We start from the raw sequence: 21,144 nt of genomic DNA, 5'->3' as shown, positions 1-21,144 counted from the left end.
CACCTTGGACTGTGATGAAAATGCTCATGTATTGATCGGGGTTAGGGAGGATGCCAGGGTGCGTCAGGGTGTGTTTCCAAAGCTGAGCCTGAGGAGAGGGGGACAAAGGAGAAGCTTTTTTGCAAAGGACATTCCTGGGATTTATTACCTTGCATTCCTTAAAAGCAAAAACCAGAATTGTGAGGAGATTCGCCTGGTGTTGGGGGAGGGCCTGTCCATCCTGGGGTGATTTTTTTGTTGTTTCTTTTTTTCTGAGATGATTTCTCTGTGTAGCCCTGGTTGTCCTGGCACTCTGTAGACCAGGTTGTCCTGGAACTAAGTGATCCACCTGCCTCTGCCTTCTGTATGCTGGGATTAAAGGTGCTTGCATCAGTGCATCCTAATGCTTCACCTTCAAAGCAAGAGGGCAGACAGATGAGGACATAGAACACTCCTAAGCAGCAAAGACAGATTGGACAGAATTGCTACTATCTCTCCACAGCAGTTAACGTTTATTCCTTTCAGCTGGGCATGGTGGCGCAGGCCTTTCATCCCAGCACTTGGGAGGCAGAGGCAGGCGGATTTCTGAGTTTAAGGCCAGCCTGGTCTACAGACTGAGTTCCAGGACAGCCAGGGCTGCACAGAGAAACCCTGTCTCGGAAAAAAAATTTTTTTTCTTTCCACATTTCTTGTATATGGTGTGCACACGCACATTCATGTGTGTGTGTGCGTGTGTGTGGACGCCCAAGGCTGATGTCCAGAATTGTTTCCCTTTGCTATTCCACCTTATTCATGGAGGCAGTCTCTCAATCAAACCCAAGGCTGGATGATAGTAGTATTGCAGGCGAGCTTGTTCTGGGGATCCAGGCTGAAATCCCAAGAGAGGGCTGCCATGCCCACTCAGCATTTATTCTGGGTATCTAAACTCCAGTCTTAACATCAGGACTGCAAGTGATCTAACCACAGAGCCACAGAGCCATCTCCACAGAGCCATCTCTCCAGCCCTGGTCTTGGTGGTGGTGGTGGTGGTGGGGGGGGGAATGAGACAGGGTTTCTCCTGGCTGTCCCTGAACTCACTTTGCAGACTAGCCTGGCCTCGAACTCAGAAATCCGCCTGCCTCTGCCTGCCAAGTGCTGGAATTAAAGGCGAGCGCCACCACAGCCCGTCGGATTTAGCGTTCTTTTTGTATTTCTAGTTCATGCTTTTATTTACTGGGAGCTAGGAGTATGCCACAGTGCTCGTGGGGAGGTCAAGCTACAGCTTACAGGAAGAGGCTATCTTTCTCTTTCCATTATGTGGAGCTGAAGGCAAGAACTCAGGTTTGGCCAAGTGCCTTTACACACAGAGCCATCTCAGGTCCTCTTGTTTCCCCCACTCCCATCCCTTCTCTCTCTGCAGCCCCTTCTCCAAGCAGCAGCCTTTTCTTTCTTTAACGATGCTACTCCTTACTTACACCGCGAAAGCTACACTGCTCACCGGTGATCAGGGGAAGAATCTCAGGTTAAAAACACCTCTGCCCACCTCTGATTCCTACTTCGATTGGTTTCCTTTATTTGCAGTCTCCGTGAGACCCTATCTTTTCTAGGCCTTTGCACAAACCTACCTTTGCCTGAAATGTCACCACCCAACTCTTCCTGCTCCCACTCCCCAAACGCTGTGCTCACCCAACCAAGAAGTGGTGGGCGTTTAAAATTCCACCATCAGAAAGCAGAAACTAACTGGCAAACTACTTCAATCCCCAGTCAATAGTAGATGCGTAATAAAGAATGAATGAAGGTAGGCGGAGGGCTTCAGAAAGAAGGCAGCGTGTGTTTTACAGTGTATAAAAACAAGGATAGCAATCCTTGTCTACAGTGCTTAGTTTATAAAGTCAAAAACCCTAACATCCAATAAATGTGAGGCGAAATTAAATCTGATTTGTGGCCAGTATGAAATACATTTCCTCGGACGCCGGGGGAAACGATCACCCCCGCCCTGAACACGCTGAGTCGTGGCAGCTCCAGCGCCTGCGTGGTCCCTCCAAGGTGACTGGATCACCAAAAGCCTGACCCATTAAGGAGGCCCCGGCGTTCACCCAGCCGTGGGAAGGAGCCCCTTCTAGGAGGCCGGAGTAGGCCCGGCGATCGCGGCCCACGTGCGCGACGAGCGCAGCCCCATCTGGGAACGTTCCCTCTGCGCGTCCTCCCGGTACTCTATGGTGCTCACGGCCGAGGCTCTCATTCTAGTTCCGGTCTCTATGGCGGCGGAGGCCTGAGAAGCTGTGGGTCGGGCGAATTAGTCGCTAAAGATACCAATGAGAGCGCAGGAGCCGCGGAGCGTGAGCCAATAGGCGCTAGAGACCCGGTCAGGTGGTGAGATGGACAACGATGCGGACCAATGGGGGAGGACGAGGGCGGGTCTATCGCGGGGCTTATCCCGCCCGTCCCGCCATTCTCGCTAGTTCGATCGGTAGCGGGAGCGGAGAGCGGACCCCAGAGAGCCCTGAGAGCCCCACCGCCGCCGCCGGCCTAGTCACCATCACACCCGGGAGGAGCCGCAGCCGTCGCCGCCGGCCCCAGTCACCATCACCGCAACCATGAGCAGCGAGGCCGAGACCCAGCAGCCGCCCGCCGCCCCCGCCGCCGCCCTCAGCGCCGCCGACACCAAGCCCGGCTCCACGGGCAGCGGCGCGGGTAGTGGCGGCCCGGGTGGCCTCACATCGGCGGCGCCCGCCGGCGGGGACAAGAAGGTCATCGGTGAGCGCCAGAAGGGACCGGGGATGGGGCCGCGGGCCGGACCGTTAGGCGACGCGGCCCGAGCCACGGACTACGCGGCCGCCCCTCCCCCCCGAGGCCCGCGGCGCGCGCACACCGGGATCCCGCCGCTGCTCCGGCCGCCGCCGCCCCTCCCCCGCGCCCACCCGCCCCGGGGCCTCGTGCTGGGGTCCCCGCCCCGCCGCCTACGCAGCCGGAGGAGCGCGGGCTGCTTCCCCGGCCCTCACGTGCTCGCCTCCCGGGCGCACACCCACCTCGGACCCGCGCTACCCGGCGCACCCACGTGTGCGGCGAGGGCGGCGGCCCGGGCCTGCGGCTAGATCCTGGACCGACTTCCAGGGCCAGCCGGTGATTGGACGTTGTTGTGCTTTGTTTTCCAGCAACGAAGGTTTTGGGAACAGTCAAATGGTTCAATGTAAGGAACGGATACGGTTTCATCAACAGGTGAGATGCCGGGGTGGAAAGCTCGCGTCCGCCTCCTGCATGGGCCAGAGCCACCGCGGGCATGACAGGGTGGGGGATTGGGACCCTGTGTTTCTTCCTTGGGTGACGGGATTAGCGGGTCTGTAGACTCGCTTTGTGTTGCTGTTAAGTACCGATCTTGAGCTAGCCTCAAAAAGCTTTGGCACAAAGCAGGTCAAGGCAGGCGCGTCGCATGAGCCATGCCTTAACAGTTACCTTGCATCAAACTGAGGCAACTCCAGGCTAAGCACGCTTTTAACCTTGACATCCCTTTCTGCTTTGAAATTGCTATGTAAGAATGTGACCCGCTAATTAACATACAGGTGATCTTTCACCTTGTTAACCTCTCGGGGAACGGGATTTGACATGTCAGTTGCCTGAGATGTTATCTGTACTGTAAGGTTATGTTGCCTTTGTTTAGACTACTCGAATATTCAGTCCATTTAGTACCTCGAGCACATTTTTCCTATAGACCTTCTGTAGCCAAAGAGGGCTCTTCTTATTTGTCCAAACGACGAGTAACGTATCTGAAAGGAAATGGTTCTTCCTCATTTTTTATTTCTCTTACTTCCTTGTCAGGGAATCATGCTGATCAAATCAATTTTTGTTATAGCTTGCTGGAGTGGCCATAAGTCCTTGGGAACTTAGCCTTCGTTGTATTTGGCTTAGAGTTGTAAACTATACCTTCATAGATCCAGAGAAGGGTTTGTAGACGGCGGTGGTAAGTGCAGGCGCTGCCTGCACTCTGGGCTCCCTTGTGAGCCCGGCATCTTTTTCAAGATGGCTGCCAAGGCTAGTGCAGTTGCATGGGTGTAGAGCCCCGCGAGTGCCAGCAGCAATCCTGGCCGTACAGCTGTGATACTTGGCGCCATTTCAGCATTTTCTCTTACATGCTCGCTTAGAAGGCGTTAAATAAGTAGATGGTGAAGAGAGCGCTACAGAGTGGCACAGTGCTCGTGAATGGGCAGCTATAGGCTTTTAAAATAACGGAGTGATGAAAAACATTCACTGATGAACCCCACACAGTCGTGGAAACACTCAAGCAAAAGCGATTACAATCACTTAATGGACTGTTCTCTACAGTTGCAATTAGAGGGAAACATTTTGTTTTTCCAGACTCTAGGATTTCTCCTGTCACGGGCAGTTTGCCTTTCTGACCATGTGTCCTGGGTTCCTTCCCCCCCCCCCCCCCCCCCGGGTTACTAGTGAGCAAAGAAAAAAAAATGTAAGGCTTTGGTGCTTGTGGGGTTGACGTCCTGGTGGCTTTTAAAGTGGTCCTTATTCCTGGTTGGGTTAAAATGTTCATCCTGATGGTCCCAGGTGATGCGGAGAATAGTCTGCTCTCACCTTCCAGAGGACAATTTTAACCCTCAGTCCATTATAACTAGCTAGCCCTCCTTAGCAGCCCTTCCAGTTAGGCAAATTGTGGTTTTTGTATGTGTTTAATACATTTTAATATTTGTCTGGGCTTGTCACATTTTTTTGAAGTAGTGTCTATCTAAGATGTGTATACCTCAGTTTTACATTGTACATTATGTAGGTTACAGCACTTACCATCAACTTTGTTGATCATCCTTCCGGACAAGTTAAATGTAAATTGGCTTTTGATGACTCTTTGTTAGACTGCCTTAACCTCAATTACTATTTAACTGCTTAAACTGTGCTTTGTTTCTAAGCAGGCCATTATGTTAATGCTGTGGTTTTTAAATGAGATACACTGTAAATTCTGGTTCCTGTGAGCTAAAGGTTTGTCCTAGTTAGGAAAAGTATAGGGTATGAAACAGTGGAAATAACTTGACTCCAGAGGTGGTCAACCTGTGTAAAATGGGAGATTCAGTTATTGCAATGCACTGAATTCTGGATTATATATTCTAGGTTCTTTAGCTATTTTATAAACTACGTGGAAGATTTCATTTCTGCCTTTAGAGAGAGGTTTGTTGACTGGTGAATTCTTACAACTTGGTCAGAAATCTTTGTCCTAAGGCTTTTCTTTTGTTTTTTTGGGGGGGGGGGATTGGAGGGGGTTGAGACAGGGTTTCTCTGTGTAGCCCTGGCTGTCCTGGACCTCACTCTCTAGACCAGGCTGGCCTTGAACTCAGAAATCCGCCTGCCTCTGCCTCCCGAGTGCTGGGATTAAAGGCGTGCACCACCACGCCTGGCCCCGGAACTCACTTTTTGTAGACCAGGCTGGCCTCGGAATTTAGAAATCTGCCTGCCTCTGCCTCCCAAGTGCTGGGATTAAAGGCGTGGGCCACCACTGCCCAGCAGGCTTTTATTTTCAAATGCTGGTTTTATTGTAAATTTTTCAAATAAAGGGACTGTGGATTTAACTCCTTTGACTTTAGTATAGAGTGTCTAGTGTTCCTAAAGCTCTGGGTTTGAGCCATAGCACTGCATTAAGAAAGCATGGTGATGCATGCATGTAATCCCGTGAGTCGTGCTCTGCTACTTGAGTGAGTTGAAAGACAGCCTGGGTAAGACACTGCCCTCACTGCCTTCATAACATTAAATGCCTGAGGTGGTGGTACATGCCTTTAATCCCTGCACTCAGGGAGACCCTGTTTCAAAAAACAACAAAAAGAACCATAGAGGCATTATAATCTAGGAATTTAAAAAAATCATTTGTTTTATCACTTTTGTATACTGTGTTGAGAAAAAAAAACATGTAACTTAATCTATTTGCATACCTTCTGCAAATAACGTTCAGTTTATTAGATGTAGAGAATGGTTCTTAATCCTGAAACACTTGATAGGAGAAAAGCATGAATCAAGAACATTTTTCAGCCGGGTGTGGTGGCGCATGCCTTTAATCCCAGCACTTGGGAGGCAGAGGCAGGCGGATTTCTGAGTTCGAGGCCAGCCTGGTCTACAGAGTGAGTTCCAGGACAGCCAGGGCTAGACAGAGAAACACTGTCTGCAAAAACCAAAAAAAAAAAAAAATCAATGGGATGTATGTATCTTATATGGTGGCAAAAGTCAGGGTTGGGATTGTGGCTCAGTGATGGGATTAGGCATTCAGAACACCACAGAGGTTCGGCTTGTCATCTCAGCCTTTACATAGAAATCCTTCCTTTTTTATCTTTTTCTTTGAACCAGTCTGTTACTTAAAAGGTTGCATGCATGTTTGTGTGTGAGGGCATATCTGTGCTATAAACACTTGTGTACAGGTCAGAAGACAGACTTGCGTCTGAATTTTACATGCTTTGTGGGGGCGTGGACTCTGTTGTCAGGCTTGCCCTGGAAGCATTTTCTCCAGGTGAAGCCATCTTCATTGGCCTATGTGCATAGCATAGACCTTTTCACCCATGGTCTAAAATAAAAGCTTTATGTCTTTAAAACTTAATACTATCAGTGTTAGTCTTCCTTTGGGGACCCTCCCTCTTGGGGTTTTACTGTATGTTAAGTAGTTACTGCAAATTAACAATTGTGTGAACAGTATTTATTCAAGGTTTGTTAAGTGATTAAGATTTTAAAACCTTGGAGACTTAAGTACTGTTCCATGGAAACACAAGTTTGAATGATTTGTCCTAAAACAGGAAGTAGTAGGAGCAGGATTTGAACTTACTCTTCTGGAGTATTTGTTCAACAACTGTTGTGTTGTACTCTGAAAATAGATCCTAGCCATTTTCAGTTTGGAGCTTGTCCACATGGTTAGGTAATTTCTTAGGGTGACTGACTATTCTTAGCTATTTAAAGACTTTGTACGTGACCTACACTGGAGTCTTTGTTTCTTGACACTAGTCCTCAGGTGTGACAGGTTGCCTACCTTTTATTGTATTCCAAAAGGCCGGGAGTTGCCATGAATTCTGGTTTAGTGTGCGCAAGTCAGTCAGCTTTGCGAAGTAAAAACTTGTTTACTGTCCCATGCTAAGAGTGAAATGCAGTTGAGGAATTAAAGGAGAAAATATTGGACCTCTTCCGACTTTTTGAGTTTTGAGGTAATAAGGAAATGTGTCTTTTCAGGGAGTTGGTGAGATTATAGATGTGTGCCACCAGACCTAGTGGTGTCACCTTGGTTGGATTTTTTTGGGGGGGGGGACTTAATTACTTTTGCACTGTGGCTATCTTCAGAAGAGGGCATCAGATCCCATTACAGATGGTTGTGAGCCACCATGTGGTTGCTGGGATTTGAACTCAGGACATCTGGAAGAGCAGTCAGTGCTCTTAACCACTGAGCCATCTCCATCCAGCCCATTGGTTGTTTGGGTTTTTGGTTTTTTTTTTTGTTTTTTGTTTTTTTTAAGATTTATTTATTTTTATTATATGTAAGTACACTGTAGCTGTCTTCAAACACTCCAGAAGAGGGGGTCAGATCTCATTACGGATGGTTGTGAGCCACCATGTGGTTGCTGGGATTTGAACTTCAGACCTTTGGAAGAGAAGTCTGGTGCTCTTACCAACTGAGCCATCTCACCAGCCCCCCCCCCCTTTTTTTTTAAAGATTTATTTATTTTTATTATATGTAAATGGGTTTTGGTTTTTGAGACAGGGTTTCTCTGTGTGCTTTACTGCTTAGCTGAAGATCCACTCTGGTGGGATGGGCTAGTGTCTTGATTTTCATGCTCTTTAGTCACCAACAGGACCAAAGGTGGCACATTAAACAATACAAGAAAGCCCACTTGGGCACGGCCATGAAGACCAACCCCTTAGAAGGTGCTTTTAAATGCCAACGCAATTTTGCGTCCAGCTCATCAAGAGCAGCAAGGAAATGACAGCTTTTGCCCAGTGATTGTTGGTTTGGCCCAAAGGATGATGCAGTGGCGGCGTTCCTAGAGTCCAGTTTAAGTGGCTAGTGCATCTCTCTTGCCCCTGTGAGAAAGCAAGATCAGAAGCATAAATAGTTATCGTAGTAATACATTTTTACATTCCAAAAAAATTTAGCTGAGTGTATATTATAATACTGGCAAAGCTTAAAGTACTTTGTTACAGTGTCCTTGGTAAAAGTGAATATTTTGTAGATTGGAAAGGTTTTGACCAAAATTTCTTGGGCTTTTAAAGTCATTCTGTTTCTATCTCAGAAGTCTCTTAACATGTATCTATTAAAATTGGTGTTGCACAAGAAGGCCTGAGGACTCCTTGACTGTGTAAGGAAGGGACTTGCAGAAGTTGACCGAATGCTGGGGCTCTCGGCTTGCACACAAGTGCATTAATTAATCATTTTAAGATGACTGAAGTCAACTTACATAGTCACTAACTTGGAACCAAATCCTTGAGTTGTTGTTCTTTCCCTCTTTTTGCCAGGTAGAATCATTTGCTCTTAAAATGTTGTAGAAAGAGCAGTGAGTTCCTTGTGTTCCTTACAGTGAGGCTCGCTGGCGTTAGATGTCCTTCAGGCTTGTCTGAACCCTACGGTCCTGTCTGAGAAATAAGTCTGCCTAGAAAACAAGTAAGGAATTAAGTGGGATTTGTGATTTTAGGGTAAGCTTCAAGGCTTGGAATTATAGTTCTAATAAGATGTGGGGCAATTTGTTGAGAATAATCTTCAACTTAAGTAGGTACTATTTAAGGCAGTAATGTGTGTAAAAAAGCACTTCCTAGGTTACTTGGTGTTTGTCAATTCCTGGCACCACCATGGATGGTTTGCTTTTAAGAACCTCGCTGGTAATTGTAGGGAGCTAGAGTTTGAATGATAGGCATCCACGAAAAGTTTGAGAGGTTTATTAGAACACTCAGCATATTTGCCTAGTATGTGGCACAGGCAGTAATAAAAGGGGGAAACTGCATTCAGTGCTGAGAACAAATTGCCACAGGTTGTATTTCAGTTCAGTGCTTGGTGAAGATGGTGGTAGGTAGGGATTAATGATGCCCCTTATGACCAAATTGTGAGGATTAAATGGTGTGTAGAGAACACCTAGTATAATGTTTACAACTTGATCTCTGTGTGTGCATCACATGTTTGCCTGGTGCCCACAGAGCCCTTAAAAGGGAATTGAATCTCCTGGAGTTGGAGTGTCAGTTGAGTGTAGGTGCTGAGATCCAAGCCTGGCTCTGGCTAGAGCAAGTGCTTTTAACTACTGAGCCATTTCTGCAATTCCAATAGTGTTCCCTCTGTCCTTTTAGTAAGTTGATTTAATGTGTTCCAGCCAGTGCTATTTTTGCTTGGGTGAAATCTTACCTTAGGACCTGTCAAGTTTTCTTCCTGATATCTACATGTATATGCTTTGTAAGTAGGCTGGTCTAGTCACTCCTAATAACGTCTATTTGTGGTGTGGGTTTTCATTGTTCTCTGTCTTATCTACAAAATAAAGTATTTCTTAGGAACTAATACTGTCTTACTGCCAGCATTATCCTATTTTTAAAGTTAGATACATGATCCAGCAGCAGTAGTTTATTGTGAATAAAAAATACCCTCCATGGAACAGTGGATTTAAGCATACTCAATGGGTAGTTGTTTGTTTGTTTGTTTGTTTGTTTTGAGACAGGGTTCTTCTGTATTTATATCCCTTACTGACTGTCCTGGAATTCACTCTGGTCTTGGCTGACTGCAAATTCAGAGATCAGCCTATCTCTGGCTCGTTCATTATTTTATTGCATACTCATTGGGTGATTGGAACATTTGGAAGTCAGAGGACAACTTGCAGGAGTTATCCCTGTGTGGGTTCCAGGAATCCAGTTCACATGGTCAGGCTTATCAAGAAAACAATTTCACTTGCTGAACCATCTTACTGGCCCCATCATTTTAAATAACATTATCAAGTCAGCAAATATGGATGAGATGGTACAAGCCTTTAATCCCAGCACTTGAGAGAGATCTCTAGGTTTGACTTAGGTGTGCCTGGTCTGCATATTGAGATTATCTGTTCAAACATACACAAGCAATAACTAGCTGTTTTAATTAGGTTAAAAAAATTGTTATTCACATACTGAGTTTACTTAATATAAAAACCTAGTAGGCTAGTGACTCTTGGGAGGGGGTGTTTGAGATGATGTTTGTATATAAGCCCTGTCTGATCTGGAACTCCCAGGTATCCACCTGGCTCCGCCTCTCCCTGACACTGCGCCCAGCCAGGATACTGAACCTTTAGGTATCATCCAGCAAGTCTGGTACCCTGTTAATTCTTTTTAGACTTGTCTACCCTTTACCTCTGCCAGTGTTGTGATTTAGAGACTTGAATTTGAAGTAGTCATTTGCTGAAGCAAATGAAATTAGTGCTGTTCTTAATTGGATCCTTGAGGTGCCTTGTGGAATTGCAGATGGGTAGACATCATGATCAACTGTTGATTTGTGTGGGGTTTTGGTTTTGGTTTGTGGGGGTTTTTTTGTGTTTTTTTTTTTTTTTTTAAATAAAGATTTGCAATTGTTCATTTGGTTCCAGCAAGTCGATTATTTTGTGATAATGTATTACTTTGTGGTCAAAATTGAAATCATTTTGTATGAATTCTTTGCATGCTTTGCTTATTAGCAGTATGCTACTAGTGTCTTTGGTCATTAAATTAAAATATTAGAACTAATACTGAGACATTTCTCTGGCTTACCAATAGTGACGAAGGTGGAGTGGACCACTAAAGGAAAGGAAGTCTGTTTCCAGTGCTTCTGGTTCCTAATGAATCCTTGCTTCCAGTTTCTAATTAGTTTCTTCCATTTTTGTCCCTAGAAAGACAGCCTAAATGTCTTCATTGGGTGGTCCTTCAGTCTAAGACTTGGTCAGTTCCTGTCTGAACTTTGAACTTTGACCTGATTATTCAGGTCAAAGCTTATTCAGATGGTCCTTACAGTCAACCACTAGTCAATAAATTTTATCAGACCACAATGTAAGACTTGGTCTGTTTTTCCTGGTAAACCTCTGTAAGTAATCCCAGGCAATAGTGTGGAAGCTGAGGCACAGCTCAAAAGCTCAAGATCACTGTGAACTTGAAACTATCAAAAATACGAAGTTTTGCTGATAATTGACAAATTTTACTTGCCTAAGGATAGTGAAGTTTCTGGGAAGTTAAAGGGAGTATGTGTGCTGTTAGAAATAGTGTTAGGCACACAAGTGAGGGGTACATAGATAGCTTACATTGTTTGTTCTCTGCATTTTCTGGAGGGGGTACATAGCTTACATTGTTCTCGGTTGCATTTTCTGGAGGTTAGAAATGCTAAGGAGGAAGTGGAAATGACTCTACTGTTAGTAATGCTGGCTGTAGATTAAGGTGTGCTAGGTTATTGTTAATGTTTAATAGGGCAAGGACTGGGAGAGGCATTGCTTATCGACTTCCATACTTGAATTATGGCTCATTTTTTTTACATTGCCTTAGACTTGTTTCCTTATCTTGCAGGTAGTGAGTGGGCTTATCACTGTAACAGTTTACATGAAGCAGAATTCATATAGCTTGTTTTTTCACTGTGTCTCTTTTTCCTTCCTTCCTTCCTTCCTTCCTTCCTTCTTTTCCTGGCTTACCTACTGAAGATGTGAAATCTTGTTTCCAATGTTCCTAATGTCACCCATTCCACACTCAAAAGTCAAAAATTACTTTCCACTTAATTATAGACAGCTAGGAACTGGGAGGAGATTGGGGGTGTCCACTGGCCTTCTTTTTAATCAGTCTTGTGAAGTAACACTTGCATTCCCTTCACTTGTTATTCTCTTCTGTCTTACAGGAATGACACCAAGGAAGACGTATTTGTACACCAGGTGAGTGCTTATATAGTTTCTCTCTACTTCTGGCTCAAAGCTTATGAGAAGAAATGGGTGCTAAGTCCAAGGGTGAGGTCATTTTGTTCTGAATCTAAGAGAGTAGTACCATAAAGTGTAGTAGAGTGGAGCATTGTGTTGAAGAGAGCCCACTTAATTTTAAATAAGATGTTGAATCTGTTCAACTGATGGAGCTCAGCTTTCATACCTGTTTAGACAAATCCCCACCATGAATTTAACCCTGAATAGTGTTTCAACACTTGCAGGTGCTGTAGAGTCAGGTCTGCCTTACTGAGGGTGAATCTTGGTGGGATAGAGCTATAAAACAGTTGGTGTTATAAAACAAAACAGGAGGCCAGCACCAGGTAAGGCTGGTGTCATTTGTCCTAAAAGCACTTTGAATGCTTTCTGGTTCCACCTTTAAAATTGACTAGAAATTTAAATCCTCACTAGTGATTTAATATTAAGTGAAAAACATGGCAGCCAGGTTGTGATTGGTCAGTAACTAAGTGCCAGTGCTTTTGGAGGGAGAACTTAAAACTTAGCCAAACAGAAACTGCATCCTGAGTAGAAGAGTGACTGGACATAGTGAGAAATTGAGAATTCTGTTAAAGTAAGACACTGCTGCTACGTGAGTGCTCCACTGTGCCCAGCAAGCTTGTCTTCACATGAAGTGGGTTAGAGAAGACATCGCTGGCTGACCAGCTTTTCACTGGGACTGGGAGTGTCCACATACATTAAAAGTTACTGTAAATTTTAACCACTTTTTTTTTTAATGATAGAGATTAAAAGGCCTAGTTTCAGAATCAGTACTCACCAGTATTCAGATAGCTAAGAGCTTGGGTGGCAGCATCCTCCTTAGGAGAAGTTAACAGGATAATTAACATTTTGTAGCTCTAGAAATGAGATTCAGAGGGGAGTCCCTGTATAGATTCTAGTATATTTAAAACCCTCTGGAATATAAGTATGCAATCATTTAAATTCTAAATGTGAATTAACTGCTCATCTTTAAAAGATGAATATCCTTGTTGATAAGGTAACTTTTACCTTTCCTCTTATAAGCTGAAAATAATAGCAGACTTGAACAGACAGGCAACAAGGCTTATTAGTCTTACTGCCACTGGCAACCATGAAAGATTAGAAGGGGCTAAAAGATGAATACTAAATGTTTGGGGATTTTAATGCATGCTTCTGCTATCCCCTATGACTGCAAATAATTGAGAGTTGGCTACATATAAAAGATGTGAAACTACGGCAGTTCAGATGACAGATGAGATCAATTATTTGACTCAACTCACCCAGTCGCATTATCCCACAGTGTCACCAATATGCTTTCCTACTTATTTTTCAAGTGGTTTCAACATGGAGTTGTTCTTGGGACTTGGATGCTCAGGTCGTGGTGGTGTATCAAGTAGACTGCAGTTCTGGGCACCGGAGCTTAATTGGCCTCAGCTTTGTTGGTTGTCCTGCCTCCTCTGGAATGGAAATGCATGAGTGATCCTGTAATGGATACTGCTGTGATGTGGAATGAACATGGGATTTGGAGTCCCAAGACCTGGATTTAGAAAAGTTCCCCTGCCACTTAATAGCTGTGTGACCTTGGGCACTTCATAATTTTTTAAAGCCCTATAATGTAAGACTTAACTGTTTTCTGGGGAGCTAATAACCAACAGAGAGAAGTACAAAGAGTGGTACAGGTACATGTGAAACGCATTTCCATGGAAGTGCTCATCATAGACAGGCTGGAAGGGATTTTGGTTGACATGTGTAATTGAGTTTGATATATAGTCAAGGGACAAGAGTTGTTAATGGTCAAGAGTTGAAGCATGTCAAACTAAACTCGCCTGTCATCTAAACTGGCCGTGTGTTGGGCTAGCTTCTGCTATTAAGTGCAGTCTTTGGGGGATAGATGGAGGCCTCATTTTGTTCCAGGCTTCATATGTGATGCTTTTCCTAATAGCACCTTATTTTACACATTGTTGTGTCTGTCTTGAGTATTAAATTACTTTAGTTTTGTAAATTGTGGTAAAACGCTGGGGCCTTGTAAGATTGGAGTCTTTTGGTTGAGGTTGGGGGTATCACTGGTCCCTGCTTTCCTAAACTATTGACAGTTTGGTCTTATGTAAAGCAAATATTAAGTATATATCCAAGGTAAAAATGATGTTGACGCTGGTACATTTAAAATGAAAAAGCACATTCTTCTCCCCTGTTAATCTATTTTTGGACTGATGTTACTAGACTGCCATAAAGAAGAATAACCCCAGGAAGTACCTTCGCAGTGTAGGCGATGGAGAGACTGTGGAGTTTGATGTTGTTGAAGGAGAAAAGGTGAGGATGCTTTTGTGTAAAGGTTTGACTTCGGTATGGAAACCATGTGGAGATGTCATCCGCTAGGATGGTGGCTCTAATTGGATGGATGGTGTGTTCTGGTGACCACATGAACACAGGTGCATCGAGCCTAATGTGCTGGCTGCAGTCAGAGCAGTCTCTGCAGAGCAGTGAGGAGCTAATGATGTAGCATTCCCATGCACCCTTTGCCCATGCACACAGCCTCCACTTTGTTTTCTCTTGGGTTTGGTTTTTCCCTTCCCCATATTTTGTGAAATTTATTGAATATTTTTATTTCCTTTGTTATTGTCAATAAATAATGACTTTTGTAGGGTGCGGAGGCAGCAAATGTTACAGGCCCTGGTGGAGTTCCAGTTCAAGGCAGTAAATACGCAGCAGACCGTAACCATTATAGACGCTATCCACGTCGTAGGGGTCCTCCACGCAATTACCAGCAAAATTACCAGAATAGTGAGAGTGGGGAAAAGAACGAGGGATCGGAAAGCGCTCCTGAAGGCCAGGCCCAACAACGCCGGCCCTATCGCAGGCGAAGGTTCCCACCTTACTACATGCGGAGACCCTATGCGCGTCGACCACAGTATTCCAACCCCCCTGTGCAAGGAGAAGTGATGGAGGTAAGTGCCAAAAAGTGAAGAGGATTGACATTGAGTGTAACAAGGGTTTTGTGTGCTTGTCCTGGGAATTGAACCTAGGCTAAGAGGATGCTAGGTTAGGGCTCCAGGCTCCTTGTTAGAGCTTTTGAGAAAGACAGTGTCTTGACTGTCTCCTGGAAATTCTCTCTAAAATTGCCCTGTTAGCCACAGAGTGTGCTTTTGAACCTCCAGGTGTCTAATAATTATGATTTGACCATAATTATTAGATGTCTTGTGCTCAAGAGTTGGAGTTTAGCTGGGCAGCAGTGGTGGTGTGTGCCCTTAACCCCAGTACTCTATAGGCAGGGCAGGTGGAACTCCTGACTTGAGGCCAGCCTGGTCTGCATATGTGAAGTGCCAGGACAGCTAGGGGAGGGGCTATGTAGAAAGACCCTATCTCAAAACAAAAGTTTCAATTTGCCCATTTGGGATTTTGTTGTTGATCAAATAGACTTTAATTTCTGATGTTTTCCAGGGTGCTGACAACCAGGGTGCAGGAGAGCAAGGTAGACCAGTGAGACAGAATATGTATCGGGGTTACAGACCACGATTCCGAAGGTATGGTCCATCATAACCTGTTTGTGTTAGGTTCTTCAGCCAGATGTTACCCCTCTCCAGCATCGCGCCTCTCAGTCTTTCGTGAGTTAATACTTCACATTCTCTCTCTTTTTTTTTGGAGCTGAGGACCGAGCCCAGGGCCTTGCTAGTAGGCAAGTGCTCTGGCACATTCTCTTTATTGAAGTGAGCAGTCTTTGAGGTGTATTATTTGCCTTTTGGCACTGCTTTGTTGTTTATTTTTTAAACAAGAGTGTAGAATTGCAAATTTTCTATTCTATAAAAGGTAATAGTAGTTCAAACAACAGTATCTAAAGCATGCTTAGGAGAGAAGAAAGGCAAAGTTGATCTTACTGGGAGGTGTCTGCTACCAGTCCTCAAGTATAAAGAGTACTGTGTAGTTGGTGTTTTAGGTAAGGAACGACTGGGCTAATGGAAGGAAAGCTACATATGCACTGGTCTCCAGGGGTTAAGCCTCCCGGGGGTTAATAGCTATGTGTGCATCTACACATGGAGACTAGTAAGTGGCTAGGTTCCCCACCCCACCCAGAATTTGGGATTGAATCCTCTGTCCACTTGTCCAAGTACCCTCCTGATTTTGACCCTCCCACCCCCAATTAGGTGTGTGTGGTGTGTTTGTGTGTATGTCAACATTTGTGATCTTTTAATCTTTTGTGTGTGTGTGTGTGTGTGTGGTTTTTTTGAGAAAGAAGGGAGAATGAGAATATTTAAGTTGCTTGAGCTGCCAGCTTCAAACGACCAGCCTTCCTGCCTGGCCTCTTGAGTAGCTAGAATCAAAGGCCTTTACCCTGGCACCCAGTGTGACCAGTGCTCTGTGTTGGTTTGATTTCTTTTTTTTTTTTTTTTTTTTTTTTAAGATTTATTTCTTTATTTCTTTATTACATGTAAAGTACACTGTAGCTGTCCTCAGACACTCCAGAAGAGGGAGTCAGATCTTGTTACGGATGGTTGTGAGCCACCATGTGGTTGCTGGGATTTGAACTCCTGACCTTCGGAAGAGCAGTCGGGTGCTCTTACCCACTGAGCCATCTCACCAGCCCTGATTTCATTTTTGAGGCAGTGTCTCACCTGGTAATTCTGACTGGCCCAGAACTCATAGAAATTGCTTGCCTCTGCCTCTTCGGGGCTGGCATTAAAAGGTGTGCGCCCTCATGCTTACTGCCCTGTGTGTTACTCATTTGTTTTGAGATCAAGCTTTTATGTAGCCCTGACTGTTCTGAAACTCTGTGCAGGCAAGATTGGCCTCAAAACTCAGATCCAGATCGCCTGCCTCTGCGTAATGTCCCGTGTTTTTAAGATTATTAGGGACCTTTTGATGGTTCATTATAGTTGGTTATATATTTCTTAGATTTATTTTATTTGCATGTTTTGTTTGCATGTATGTGTGCCTTAGTCAGAGGCATCAAATCCCTTGGTACTGATGTTAAGAACGAACAGGTAGTTGTGTATACTGATATCTTGGGCAAATATTTTTTGGTGTTTTTAGTTGTATGTCTGCCTTTTATAAAGATAGGTATTGATCCTTTCTGCTTTGATTTTTGTTTGTTCTATATATGTATGAACGCTTGCCTGCATGTGTCTGGTGCCCATGGAAGTCAGAGAGCTTGTGGGTTCCCCAGAAACTGGAGTTAGGGTTGATTGTGAGCCACCATGTGGGTGCTAGGAATCAAACATTGGTCCTCTGGAAACAAGTGTTCTTAACTATGGAGCCATTTCTCCGGCCCTTGAATTAGTTTTATGGTAGGTAACACATTGTGCAAGCTTTAAAGTTTGCACAAAGTAAAGGATTTTCTAACCATGCCACAAATTGGTCACTTCTCAGTTGATTGCTTGTCAGTTTAAGTGTTAACAGTAGTAAATGAAACATGGTGCTACTCATGTATAAGTACATGGTGAGAAAATACTAATTTTTTTGTTCATGAACAAATAGGAAATATTAAGACCCGTGGGAAGTATAGCTCCTTTTGATGGAAAGGGTACTGGTATCGGTAAAAAATTAGGTCAAGGATTTCAGTGTGTGTTAAATGGAAATGAGAGGTTTAAAAGTACATAGTACATAGAAGAATAGTTACTGGCAAGAAAAGTCCAGGCAGAGGGAACCAGCATGGTTCTGTTTCCAAGCATTTGAGCAGCTGATTCAGCTTTATTGATCTTGGTTAATATGAATGAATGAGAATCTACTTATACACTTGGCTTTTGAGAGTAACTTAGATTTTTTGCTAAGTAAGCTTGTCTGAAAGACCACTTGAATAAATGGTTGGTGCACCCAGGTACCAAATATTACTTGTGGTAAGGCTAAAGGAAGGAAAAAAGCTGTTACTGTTTTCTGAGATTATGTAGCATTCATTTCAGGGGCCCTCCTCGCCAAAGACAGCCTAGAGAGGATGGCAATGAAGAGGACAAAGAAAATCAAGGAGATGAGACCCAAGGTCAGCAGCCACCTCAACGTCGGTATCGCCGAAACTTCAATTACCGACGCAGACGCCCAGAGAACCCTAAACCACAAGATGGCAAAGAGACAAAAGCAGCCGATCCACCAGCTGAGAATTCGTCCGCTCCCGAGGCTGAGCAGGGCGGGGCTGAGTAAATGCCGGCTTACCATCTCTACCATCATCCGGGTAAGTAGGCACCCTTGGCTTCCACTGCACTGAGCTACGGTGCAAAGAAACTGGCAGTAATAGATTAAGATAAGACATTTTATTATAGTGTTGTGCACTCTAGCACAAATTAGACAAATGTACTTTTTTGATTATGAGCTGCCTACATTCTGAATCAATGATAATTTTGGCAGAAAGCTAAGCAAAGTCTTACTTCCTGTGCTCTGAAGACAGTGTTGTGAATTTGAAGGTTTGAAAAGTAACCTTGCCAGGTTTGGCAGTGCCCACCTTTAATCTCAGCACCCACACAGAAGGCAGGCAGATTTCTGAATTTGAAGCCAACCAGGAAATCTGAGGTCTGTCATGCCTAGTTTAGCTTAATTTGACTTTACTAGCGAGTAAGACTGTTTACCTGCTCTGGTTCTGGGGTTGCCATATTTTTCAATTAGTGTCCACTTCTCTTCTTGTAAATCATCCTTTAAGCTAAAGCCAAACAGTGGGTGAAATGTGGCTGCTAGAGTGCCAATTCTAGAGTGTGGTCCACGAGCTAGACTTCGGGATGGTAATTAAGAGTCTTTTCTTTGCAGTTTGGTCATCCAACAAGAAGAAATGAATATGAAATTCCAGCAATAAGAAATGAACAAAGATTGGAGCTGAAGACCTTAAGTGCTTGCTTTTTGCCCTCTGACCAGATAACATTAGAACTATCTGCATTATCTATGCAGCATGGGGTTTTTATTATTTTTACCTAAAGATGTCTCTTTTTGGTAATGACAAACGTGTTTTTTAAGAAAAAAAAAAAAAAGGCCTGGTTTTTCTCAATACACCTTTAACGGTTTTTAAATTGTTTCATATCTGGTCAAGTTGAGATTTTTAAGAACTTCATTTTTAATTTGTAATAAAGTTTACAACTTGATTTTTTCAAAAAAGTCAACAAACTGCAAGCACCTGTTAATAAAGGTCTTAAATAATAATGTCTAGTTTTGTCATAATTGAGTACTCTCTCCCACTTTTAGAATAACAGGTAACACCAGCAGTAAGCAGTCTGTCAGGAGTGCTGTGAGGCATCAGCTGTAGCCACGTGAGTGGGGTAGAGAAGCTTTGTGGGGCCGGGCTAGTCTGGGGTGTTTCCCTCTAGAGAAGCTCCAGGGCGAGCGCACTGGCATCGCACTAAAGAACTGCTGCTGAGTGGGGACTAATGGCTGCTAGTTGTCCGCCAAGTCCATCAACTTTTTAGGCCAATTCTTTGTAGTAGAAACTAATAGGAATTGATGAAAGACTTCAGCAGCCCTATTAACATAAACACACAGAGACATGTTAGTGTTAGCTCATACCAGTCATGGTGACTGCTGTAAATACTCTGCTGTCAAGAGCATAGTGAAAGAATTCCTGGGTAAGATTCACAGGTGTGAGTTTACCGATAACAGACAGTGTTGGTTAAAACCTAATGTTGGGGGCCGGGTGTGGTGGCGCACGCCTTTAATCCCAGCACTCGGGAGGTAGAGGCAGGCGGATTTCTAAATTCGAGGCCAGCCTGGTCTACAGAGTGAGTTCCAGGACAGCCAGAGCTACACAGAGAAACCCTGTCTCAAAAAATAAATAAATAAATAAATAAATAAATAAAACCTATTGTTGATTGTGTTTAATATGCTAATGAATTTTCTAGGTACAACCATGAATATACGTGCATAGACCCTCTTTCAGGTCATTTTACATTAAAATAGTAACAGCTGAGTCACCTGAGAAACATAGAATCTGGTAGTTTCTTAGTCCTTAAAGCTAGGTGCCTCAGCATTCCAGCCAAGAACCTGGAAGTTTCCTGGAGAGCTCTATGTCTTCAGTTCAAAGTAGAAGCTTGCAAGTATGTCTTGTGGTATTGGGAAAAGAATCAAGCAGTAGAGCAGAGCAGCAGCAAGAAGGCCCCCTCTTTATCTGGTTACTACCACAATTTGGGATGGGACTTCCTATGATGATAATAATAAAATATGAAAATAGTAAATGTGATCCTAATCTAACTAGGAAGGAGAATGACCCAGGGGCTATTATAGAATTGTTCTGCATACCAAGTCTTTCTCCACCCCACCCCCCTGAGATTGATTTATTATTATACATAAGTACACTGTAGCACACCAGAAGAGGGCGTCAGATCTCAATTACAGGTGGTTGTGAGCCACCATGTGGTTACTGGGAATTGAACTCAGGACCTCTGGAAAAGCGCTCAGTGCTCTTACCCTCTGAGCCATCTCGCCAGCCCGCAGACCAAGCCTGGATGTGTGATAGAAACATACATCCAGGCTGGTATGTTGATGAAAATGTGTGTCACAGACATGTGGCTACTGAAGTTGATAGTCAAGGACATAAATGGTGACCAGAGAAATATGTAATCCAAAAGGGAACTCAGATGCTGAATCATCAAAGCCAAATATTGAGAACATTGCGGTGGGCTGGACATGGTGCCACCAATCTTTAATCCCAGCATTGGGGGCGGTGGGGGGGCAGAATTGGGCAGACCTCTTAGGAGTTTTGAGGCCATCCTCAAATGAGTTCAAGGACTACACAGAAAGCCTGTGTTGGAGAAAAGGGAGGGAGGCTGCTATTGACTTTTAAGAGGAAAAAAACAACAAAAACATTTAATTGGGTTTGTACAGTATCAGTGGGTTAGAATAGACTTCTATAACCTCACCTATATAGGCCAGACTTGAATTGACTGAGGTTCACCTGCCTCTGTCTTTAAGCTAGGACTAAAAGCATTTGCTACTGCATCTTGTGAAAGCTTACAACAACCCACAAGGCAGGTCACAAACCTAAAACAGCTGCAAGTCTTTATCAAAACCCATTCCCACCAGGCATGGTGGCACAAGCCTTTAATCCCAGCACTTGGGAGGCAGAGGCAGGCCAGTTTCTGAGTTCAAGGCTAGCCTGGTCTACAGAGTGAGTTCCAGGACAGACAGGGCTACACAGAGAAAAACCCTGTCTCGAAACTCCCCCCCCCCCCAAAAAAAAAAAAAAAAAAAAAAAAAAAAAACAAACACAAACCATTCCCAGTGATCTCCTAATTCCCAGAGAGCCAACTGGTGACCCAGGTATTAAACAAGTGCCCCATGAGGGCCACTTTTATTAAAATCACTACTGTCTTTCAGAAGTCCTAGTCTTTTATCACATTCTCCATATCCAATTGGT

General features: G+C 44.2%; 1 protein-coding gene across 4 annotated transcripts; it reads left to right on the top strand.

Annotated features, from left to right (window-relative positions):
• The first annotated feature begins 653 nt into the window (after positions 1-653).
• Positions 654-19,592, top strand: Ybx1 (Y box protein 1). 4 transcript variants are annotated; one of them, XM_006502933.4, is made up of 8 exons: positions 654-2,715; positions 3,114-3,177; positions 11,777-11,810; positions 14,049-14,138; positions 14,471-14,773; positions 15,267-15,349; positions 17,708-17,985; positions 18,552-18,938. In XM_006502933.4, exons 1-7 carry the CDS (start codon positions 2,556-2,558, stop codon positions 17,952-17,954), a joined length of 981 nt encoding a protein of 326 aa, XP_006502996.1. In that variant the 5' UTR covers positions 654-2,555; the 3' UTR covers positions 17,955-17,985; positions 18,552-18,938. The 4 variants fall into 4 exon arrangements, with proteins under 4 accessions (XP_006502996.1, XP_030109267.1, XP_006502997.1 ...); NM_011732.2 differs by having other exon boundaries at positions 2,406-2,715; positions 17,720-17,985; positions 18,552-19,592; XM_030253407.1 differs by lacking the exon at positions 14,049-14,138 and having other exon boundaries at positions 17,720-17,985.
• The last annotated feature ends 1,552 nt before the right edge of the window (positions 19,593-21,144 follow it).

Source organism: Mus musculus, chromosome 4, assembly GCF_000001635.26.
Source record: "Mus musculus strain C57BL/6J chromosome 4, GRCm38.p6 C57BL/6J".
NCBI classification, from domain to species: Eukaryota; Metazoa; Chordata; class Mammalia; order Rodentia; family Muridae; genus Mus; species Mus musculus.
This window is presented reverse-complemented; position numbering and strand designations above follow the sequence as displayed.

Bases quoted from the DNA above. Each gene is read 5' to 3' on its own strand.
- Ybx1 (XM_006502933.4), top strand. From the start codon at position 2,556: ATGAGCAGCGAGGCCGAGACCCAGCAGCCGCCCGCCGCCCCCGCCGCC. The intron at 11,811-14,048 runs GTGAGTGCTTAT...TGATGTTACTAG, and splicing joins AAGACGTATTTGTACACCAG to ACTGCCATAAAGAAGAATAA. The intron at 14,774-15,266 runs GTAAGTGCCAAA...GATGTTTTCCAG, and splicing joins TGCAAGGAGAAGTGATGGAG to GGTGCTGACAACCAGGGTGC.